This window comes from Carettochelys insculpta, chromosome 29, assembly GCF_033958435.1.
Source record: "Carettochelys insculpta isolate YL-2023 chromosome 29, ASM3395843v1, whole genome shotgun sequence".
Lineage (NCBI taxonomy): Eukaryota > Metazoa > Chordata > Testudines > Carettochelyidae > Carettochelys > Carettochelys insculpta.
In genome coordinates this window covers 11,837,650-11,847,268 of record NC_134165.1, presented here as the reverse complement: position 1 = coordinate 11,847,268, position 9,619 = coordinate 11,837,650, and the positions used below count along the sequence as shown (strand labels likewise).

General features: G+C 53.3%; 1 protein-coding gene across 3 annotated transcripts in view; it reads right to left on the bottom strand.

The window, feature by feature from the left end:
* Nucleotides 1–1,154: 1,154 nt before the first annotated feature.
* Nucleotides 1,155–9,619, bottom strand: part of LOC142002939 (uncharacterized) — a 30,130-nt gene continuing 21,665 nt past the window's right edge. For 2 of the 3 annotated variants that reach the window (XM_074979457.1, XM_074979458.1), the window contains 3 exons: nucleotides 8,823–8,954; nucleotides 7,477–7,582; nucleotides 1,920–6,160 (listed from right to left, as the gene is read on the bottom strand). In XM_074979457.1, coding sequence (XP_074835558.1) covers nucleotides 5,310–6,160; nucleotides 7,477–7,552 — 927 coding nt within the window. In that variant the 5' untranslated portion in view covers nucleotides 7,553–7,582; nucleotides 8,823–8,954 and the 3' untranslated portion in view covers nucleotides 1,920–5,309. Of the gene's footprint in view, nucleotides 6,161–7,476; nucleotides 7,583–8,822; nucleotides 8,955–9,619 lie in introns of all 3 variants that reach the window. The other variant, XM_074979459.1, reaches the window with a different exon arrangement.

Genomic DNA, 9,619 nt, shown 5'->3' with positions numbered 1-9,619 from the left:
CCCTTGGTAACACACACAACCTCCCTTTGTGCCCAGCTATCATCTTCGTGCAGCTCCTCCCTCATCTTGCTGCATTCACACAAAACATTTTCACCTCCTAAGCTAATGCTTCTGGCCCCCTGCTGCTGGGGGCGGAGGGGCAGATGAAATTGCTGACAACGCCAGAGACACCACCAGCTGGTTCCTGCCCAGTTTTCATAGAAGAGTAGCACTGGAAGGGACCGCGAGACGCCATCGAGTCCAGCCCCCTGCCCTCAAGGCAGGACCAAGCACTTTCTAGAGCATCCCTGAAAGCCATCTATCTAACTTCTTCTTAAATATCTCCAGTGATGGAGATTTTACCACCTCCCTTGGCAATTCGTTCCAGTGTTTGATCACCCTGACAGTTAGGAACTTTTTCCTAATGTCCAACCTGAACCTCCCCTGCTGCAATTTAAGTCCATTGCCTCTTGTTCTATCCTCAGAGGCAAGGAGGAACAAGTTCCCTCCCTCTGCCTTATGACACCCTTTTAGATACCTGAAAAGTGCTATCATGTCCCCCCTCAATCTTCTCTTTTCCAAACTTAAACAAGCCCAATTCTTTCAGCCTTTCTTCATAGGTCATGTTCTCTAGACCTTTGATCATTCTCGTTGCTCTTCTCTGGACCCCCTCCAATTTCTCCACATCCTTCCTGAACTGCAGTGCCCAGAACTGGACACAATACTCCAGCTGAGGCCTAACCAGCGCAGAGTAGAGCGGGAGAATGACTTCTCATGTCTTGTTCACAACACACCTGTTAATGCATCCTAGAATCATGTTTGCTTTTTTTGCAACAGCATCACACTGTTGACTCATATTTAGCTTGTGGTCCACTATAACCCCTAGATCCCTTTCTGCTGTACTCATTCCTAGGCAGTCCTTTCCCATTCTGTATGTGTGACACTGATTGTTCCTTCCCAAGTGGAACACTTTGCATTTGTCCTTATTAAACTTCATCCTGTTTACCTCAGCCCATTTCTCCAGGTTATCCAGATCCTTTTGAATTGACCCTATCCTCCAAAGAAGTTGCAACCCCACCCAGCTTGGTATCATCTGCAAACTTAATAAGTGTACTTTCTATGTCAATATCTAAATCGTTAATGAAGATATTGGACAGAACCTGTCCTAAAACAGACGCCTGCAGAACCCCCCTAGTTATACTTTTCCAGCAGGATTGAAAACCATTAATAACTACTCTCTGGGTACGGTTATCCAGCCAGTTGTTCACCCACTTTATCGTAGCCCCATCATCTAAGTTGTATTTGCGTAGTTTATTGATAAGTATGTTATGTGAGACCATGTCAAATGCTTTACTGAAGTCTAGGTATACCACATCCACCGCTTCTCCCTTATCCACAAGGCTCGTTATTCTATCAAAGAAAGCTATTAGATTGGTTTGACACGATCTGTTTTTAACAAAACCATGCTGGCTGTTCCCTATCACCTTACTGCCTTCCAAATGCTTGCAGATGATTTCTTTAATGACCTGCTCCATTATCTTTCCTGGCAGCGAAGTTAAGCTGACTGGCCTGTAGTTTCCTGGGTTATTCTTGTTCCCCTTTTTATAAATGGGTACTATATTTGTCCTTTTCCAGTCTTCTGGAATCTCTCCTGTCTCCCACGATTTTCCAAAAATGATTGCTAAAGGCTCAGATACCTCTTCTATCAGCTCCTTGAGAATTCTAGGATGCATTTCATCAGGCCCTGGTGATTTGCAGACATCTAATTTTTCTAAGTAAATTTTAATTTGTTCTTTTCTTATTTCAACTTCTAAACCTACCCCCTTTTTCACTAGCATTCTCTATGTCAGGCATTCCTTCAGATTTCTCAGTGAAGACCGAAACAAAGAAATCATTAAACCTCTCTGCCCTTTCCAAATTCCCTGTTACTGTTTCTCCCTCCTCATTGAGCAATGACCCTACCCTCTCCTTGGTCTTCCTCTTGTTACCAATGTATTTGTAAAAAGACTTCTTGTTTCCCTTTATGCTTGTAGCTAGTTTGAGCTCATTTTGTGCTTTAGCCTTTCTAACCTTGCTCCTGCACGCTCGTGTTGTTTGCCTATATTCGTCCTTTGTAATTTGTCCTCGTTTCCATTTCTTATAAGATTCCTTTTTTAGTTTGAGATCATGCAAGATCTCCTGGTTAAGCCAAGGCAGTCTTTTGCCATGTTTTCTATCTTTCCTACACAGTGGGATAGCTTGCTTATGGGCCCTTAATAATGTCTCTTTGAAAAACTGCCAACTCTCCTCAGCCGTTTTTCCCCTCAGTTTAGCTTCCCATGGGACCTTACCTACCAGCTGTCTGAGTTTACCAAAATCTGCCTTCCTGAAATCCATTAGCTCTATTGTACTGTTTTCCCTTCTACCCTTCCTTAGAATTGTGAACTCTATGATTTCATGATCACTTTCACCCAAGCATCCTTCCACTTTCAAATTCTCAATAATTTCCTCCCTATTTGTTAAAATTAAATCTAGAACAGCTTCCCCCCGGTAGCTTTTTCAACCTTGTGGAATAAAAAATTGTCTGCAATGCAATCCAAGAATTTATTGGACAGTCTGTCCCTTGCTGTATTAGTTTCCCAACAGATACCTGGATAGCTGAAGTCCATCACCACCAAATTCTGGGCCCTGAATGATTATTAGCTGTTTAAAGAAAGCCTCATCCACCTGGCTAGGGGGCCTGTAGTAGACTCCTAGTAGGACCTCATTCTTGTTTTTTACTCCTCTGCGTCTAACCCAGAGACTTTCAACTTGTCCATCTCCTACATCCATCTCCACCTCTGTCCAAGTGTGGACATTTTTAATATACAAGGCAACACCTCCTCCCTTCTTTCCCTGTCTGTCCTTCCTAAGCAGCCTGTACCCTTCAATACCAACATTCCAATCATGAGTAGTATCCCACCAAGTTTCTGTGATGCCAACGATATCATAGCTGTATTCATTTATTAGTACTTCCAATTCTTCTTGTTTATTTCCCATACTTCTTGCACTTGTATATAGGCATCTCAGACATTGATTTGGTCTTGCCTCCCAGTTTTGCCCCGGCCCTCTTTTTACTCTCCCAGTGTAGCCCATACTCCCTCCCATTTCAAGTTCATCTTCCAGGTATCCATGCTCTCCACTTACCTGCAGGCTTTGCTCCCCTGCCCCCGTCGAACCTAGTTTAAAGCCCTCCTCACTAGGTTAGCCAGCCTGTGTCCGAATATGGTCTTCCTCCTCCTCGAAAGGTGAACGCCCTCTCTGCCTAGCAGGCCTTCCCAGAAAAGGATCCCGTGGTCAAAGAAACCAAAGCCTTCCTGGCGACACCATCTACGCAGCCGAGCATTCACCTCTAGGATACACCTGTCTCTGCCTGGGCCCCTACCTCTGACGGGCAGGATTGAAGAGAATACCACCTACGCCCCAAACTCCCTGACCCGTGCCCCCAGAGCCCTGAAGTCACTCTTGACCTGCTCAGCATCACACCTTGCAGTATCATTAGTGCCCACATGGATGAGAAGCATGGGATAGTAGTCAGAGGGCTGGATAATCCTTGACAACGCCTGTGTAACGTCTCGGATATGGGCCCCCAGCAGGCAGCACACCTCCCGAGAGGAAATGTCAGGGTGACAGCTGGGCGCCTCCGTCCCTCTCAGAAGGGAGTCTCCAACCACCACTACTCTGTTTCCTTCTTGCAGGGGTGGCAGTAGACTTCCCAGCCTTGGGGGTACGAGGCTTCTCCTCTTCTGTACGGGGTAATTCTTGGTCTCCTGTATTGAGTACAGCATAATGGTTTTCCAGTACCATGGTGGGAGGGTTCTGAGCAGGGGTGGGACACTACCTGCTGCGAGAAGTAACCAGCTGCCAGTGTCTGCCCTGGTCCACCTCCTCCAGTGGTTTATCAGCCGTCCTGTGCACTGGGACAGTTACCTCCGCAGTCTCCACCTGAATACTATCCAGGAACTGCTCATGGACTCGGATACTCCTCAACCTGGCCACCTCCTCCTGTAGCTCCCCCACCTGCCGCCTGAGAGATTTTGTTGCCTAATGTGCCCTTGTAGGGAGCTGCTGAAGGATTTGCTTTCATGGAACTGTGACATGTTCTAGTGCCTGGGGCTGAAGCTGAAACACCCATGGAACAGGGGCCTCCTGGCCTCCAGCCCCCCAGGCCCTGAGCTCTCTCCCCAGGTATTGCTCATGCAAAATCATGGTATGAGGGGGAAAAATGCTCCCTTTGGCCAGTCACACCTGAGGATAGGAGTTAGGCAGAGGTGCCTTACAGGCCCAGGTCAAGATCCTGGGCCTGAATTTTCAGTGCAGGCTGACTGGCCCAGTGCTCTGCAGCCGTGCATTCGGCACTTCAGAAAACCTCAGGGGAGGGGTGGTCCTAGAGCACCAGAGGATCTTTCACCAGCGGGTGCTAGGGAAGGCAGCCAACTGGCTCCCCTTCCCTCAAGGGACACAGTTATCACCTGTCTGCTCTGGGGATAGGCCCTGTCTCCAGCAGCCTATGCGACTGACTGTGCAGAGCTTACCCACCGTACTGCATGGGCTGACCTATGCCCTGGCGCAGGCCTTAGTGATTCCTTCGTGAACTCCCTCCTGAACCTCTGCCTTGCATTGGCTCAGGGAAGGCCCCACCACTGCCCCAAGGCCCCCCCTTCCTGCCTAGCGAGCCCAAGCCACACAACCCACACCCCCAAAAGAGCAGAACTTTATTCTACACACAAGGCACCACCTCATCCGCAATCCCCCTTTTAAAACACATCCCCCGCAAGAAAGGGCCCTTCCCTGTGCCTAGCCTTAGATGGGTGCTTGCCTTGAGTATTATGGCTTCTACCTTAAACACTCCCTGCTCCCCACCTCCCTCCCAGCCCTGCTCCCCCTGTCCCCATATGTACATCTACAAGCTCTGTCCCCCAGGAGTTTCTTTTTTTTGAGGTCTGCTTTCCAAAGGCTTCGACCACAATGCTGATCCTGTGGGCGGCCACGTTCAGCTCACACCAACAGGGTGGATGGCCACATGATGTGCTCCCCACGGAGATCATGGAAGGTCACGGGCCAGGCCCCAGGCGTGCTCAGCAGCGTTACGGACAGCACAGGCACGTTCAACGTGTCCAAACGGCGGAGGGCCATGCTCAGTGATACTGAAAATTCTCACGGGCTTGGCAGGGCCCTGCTTAGCAGCACTGCCGCTAGCCACGAGCTGCTCACGCCAAGTACACCCGGACACCACCCGTGGTCACCCAACAGGCAGGGCCATGCTCATCCCTACCCGGGCTGGCCAGGCTCGGCCCTGGTGGCAGTTGCCCTCAGTGCACGAACAGGGGCTTGTGGACCCTCTTGTGCCGGTTGAGCGTGGTGCTGCGGGCGAAGCTCTCGCCGCACTCGACACAGATGTAGGGCTCGTGCCCGTGGGCGTCGGCCCGGTGGCGCTCCAGCTCGGCGCTCTCGCGGAAGGCCTGGCCGCACTCGGGGCAGGACTGGCTCTGGCGGGCGGCGTGCAGCCGCTGGTGCTTGAGGAGGTTGGTGCTTTGGGTGAAGCCCCGGCCGCACTCGGCGCAGCGGTGGGGGCGGGCGCCCGAGTGGGTGCGCTGGTGCTTGATGAGGTTCTTGCTCTGGGTGAAGCTCTTGCCGCACTCGCCGCACTGGTAGGGCTTCTCCCCGGTGTGGATGCGCTGGTGCTGGATGAGGTTGGAGCTCCAGCTGAAGCTCTTGCCGCAGTCGCCGCAGCGGTAGGGCTTCTCGCCGGTGTGGGTGCGCCGGTGCTGCACCAGGTGCGAGTTCTGGCTGAAGCTCTTGCCGCACTCGGAGCAGGTGCTGGGCCTTTCCCCGGTGTGAGTCCGCTGGTGCCGCAGCAGCTTCGACCAGTGGCTGAAGCTCTTGCCGCACTCGTTGCAGATGAAGGGCCGCTGCCGCCCGGCTGCCCCACGGTGCCGCACCACCATCCCCGCTTCCTCCTCTGGCCCGCCGGCCAGCTCCCCCCCGTAGCCGGGGGGCGGCCCTGCCGGGCTTTCTGGCCCCCGGGCTTTGGCGCTGCCGCTGTCAGCTCTCGGGGGAGCCTTTCTCTTGGGCTTCTTGGCCAGCGGGCTGTGGGGGATGACGGTCTGGATGATCTCGTGCTGCAGCTCTTCCTCACTGTCACTCACGATGCCGTCGTCGGCTGGAAGGCAAAGGGGAGCCGGGCACAGCTCAGGGAGCGTCCCAGGGGGGTCAGAGGTCCAGGGGCCATTAAAATTCACAGCAGCAGGTATTGGGAACCGTCAGACAGCTTTGACCATCTCCCCCACCTCGTCCCCAGGGCGGGAGAGATGGCACAGGCCAGTTCTCATTTCAAAGCTTGGCATGTGCCCCCAGCTTCTCCCCAGCCCCCCTCCAGGAGGAGCTCAGCCGGGGGTGGACGGGGGACGACAGCTGTGACCCAAGGACCCCAGGAGAAACGGCGAAGGAAGCCTTTGGCCCCTCCCTGGGGGCTGCTGGAGGCTGGGGGCTGCTGGAGGCAGGGAGGGTTTATGTATAGCCCAGGATCAGGTGACATGGGAGCCTCCCCCTTTCCCGAGGCACTGGATAGAGAATGCACCGCACTGGTACTCCCATAACCAACTCACACCACACCCGACTCCAACCCGTATAATCTCATGGCTCTGGGAGAACAGGGCATGCAGAAACCTAGGGGTTTGCACAGCCATTGTGTCTGCCCTGCCTGGGACCTGCAAGCCCTCCCTGGCCCCCAGCCAGCCCCTGCATGCCCAGTCGGGGCAGCAGTTCCAGCAGAAGCCTCATCTCACAGCAGGCAGGACAAGGGGTCTGCACAAAGCAAGGCAAGCTCTGCCACATGCAGGGAGGACAGGAGAAGAAAGCCCAGGGATTGGAGAGGTGAGACCAGGACAATGTTTGGGGGCTAGGGGTGTAATGGAGGAATTAAAGCCACCCGCTGCATGGGGGGACCTGGGGTTTACCCTGGAGGTGGCTCCTCCAGGCACTAACCTGCCGAGGAGCAATCCCAGATACCCAATGGCTCTGATCTGAAGGGAAGAAGGTAAGTAAAACTGCAGCCATTGCTCAGAGGGGAGGGGCCTCTCGTGGGATTGGCAGGGAGCCCTGAGTGACACCTGCACAGGGAAAGGATGGCACAGTGGTCCGGCAGCTAGCCTAGGGCTTGGCTCACCCGGGGGGTTGGAGTATTTGCTCTGCCACAGCACTCCTGTGACACCCTGGGCTAGTCTCTTACCCCCAGTTCCCCTCCGACCAATGAGGCTCCCTAGCCCTGCCTCGGAGGAGCGGGTGAGGATAACTCCATAGATGACTGGAAAGTGCTCAGACGCTCCCATGAACGGGGGCCAGCTCAGTGCCACACACAGCAAGAGGTGAGCTGGGCTGGGAGGGAACAAGAGCCGTCTCCAAACCCTGGGCCTCAGCTCCCCCTGCCCACACTTCACTGACCAGCAGCTCTGGGGCTGGGTTTGCAACTGTCCTCACCTATGTAGACTCGCCTAACGATATCGGGGTCGTCAGAGTCATGTAGCTCCACCACACAGGGCTCTTCTTGCTCCATTGGGGGGCGGAGAGGAGAGGAGTCGGGAATCTTAACAGGAGAGAGATGAGAACAGAGCCCGTTAATTTGCCAGCCTGCCGCAGCGCTGTCACTACTCACAGATTCCCCATTCCCAGGCACGCAGCCACCCACAGGTGGAATCTGAAGAGAGGTGGAGCTCAGCAGCAAGGCCAGGAGAGACCACGATGATCCTGCATGGCACAGGCCGGATTAAAACTCAGCTAGCAAGAGCCCAACCGCATGTGGGTGAGTTGGACACACGAGTCTTGATTTAGAGACACCAACTGACAGAGAACCCACCAAGCCTGGTGAAGCTGATCCAGAGGATCACGAGTGTCCCCATGTTTAAAATCAGCACCCTAGTTCCACTTGGGCTTGCAGCTATCGGATAGCTATGAATGGGACAGGGCTGTAAGTGCTTCGGCTGGCTGGTGCCCAACAGCATCTGGAGTTTCTTGGAAAACTCTGATGCTAAGTGACTTTGCCAAAGGTCTGTGGCACAGCAGAGAACTAAACCCAGAGCTCCAGAGTGTCAGGCTGCTACCCAGGGACCCGTCTCATCCCTTAAGAGTGCTACAGTCACACACACACTGCAAATCTAGCTCTTCCAAGAGCTTCTCTGGACATCTCAGAAGCCTGCAGCAGCAGCAGAAGAGCTGCAGGCACTGACACTTGACATTTACCAAGATAGCTGGTAGAATCTCCATCCCTCAAGGTTTTTAAGTCCCGGCTTGACAAAGGCCTGGCTGGGATGATTTAGTTGGGGTTGGTCCTGCTGTGGGCAGGGGCTGAACTCCAGGACCTCCTGAGGTCCCTTCCAGCCCTAGGGACACCACTCAACTCAATCCCGCAGGCTAAGGCTTCGCAGAGCTGCTTCAGAAGAAGTCTAGGAAACATCTGGCCCTTCCGTAAGGTGCTCACACAAGCTAACCAACCCCACCATGGGCTAGTGCCCACCACCATCAGAGCTCAGTGACGCTCTTGGAAAAGCCAGTCTCCCTTGTGGGGTGCTGAGCCCTCGAAACCCCAGCCCTGCATGTCTAGTTCCCAGCCCTGCACCATCCCCATTCTATGCAGCAGGCATTGCTAGCCCCCAGTATAGAGCACCTGTGCCAAGGCTGCGACTGGTGCTCAGAGCTGCCTAGGGGATTCAGACGCCCCAAGCCTCATTTGTTTTAGCCCAGCCTGAAACTCCCAATAGGGCCCTGCCAGGGTTCCTCTAACAGGCACGTCCTGCAAGAGGTGCACTGGGACATCTCTGAACCCTCACCTCCACTCCAAGACGTGTGGCTCCGATTCTTACGCAGGCAGCTCTGTGACAATCCAAAGTCTGTTTTTCCAGCTTGCCCCTGCAGCTCCCTTTCCCTCTGCAGCGTTGCTGTGGCTGGGTGTGCTTGGAGACCTAATGCAGAAAGCAAATCAGGCAAGAATGCTATTACCTGGTCATTGGCAACACAGCCACTCACATCCTTATCACACCCCTCTTGGGTTGGGAAGCATTAGTCTCATCACAACTGGTACACAGAGACAGAATGCTTAGCTCTTGCATAGCTCCACGGGCTTTGCAAAGAAGGGCAGTCTGTAGCCCCATTTTACAGATGGGAAACTGAGGCACAGAGCAGCTGAGTGACTGGCCCAAGGTGAGATGGGAAGCCTGTGGCAGAGCAAGACACTGAACCCAGGTTTCTGGAGACCCAGGTTAGTGCACCTAGTCATCTACACATAGTAAAATCGGGGACTGCACTGAAGTCTCTAGAGATACAACAGCAAAATATAGGGATGAAGGAAGAATCCAGACCTGACTTTTCACACTCTGCTCCTAACAACTGCAGCCGACATCTTCCTCAAAACAGCTATTGACTTTTATAGCCTTCGTCTTTGGGAGCCCAGCTTGAGACCCCATTTTCCCATTCTTCCAGGAGTCAGGATAATGTCATGACATGAAGCTTTATCCAGTCATTTCTCTGTGGAAAACAGGACCTGAAGGTACCTCCTGAGTCACAGAGGTCAGACCCTGGCTACAGCAGGTGGCTCTGCATACAATCCTATTTATGAACATCCTGTACA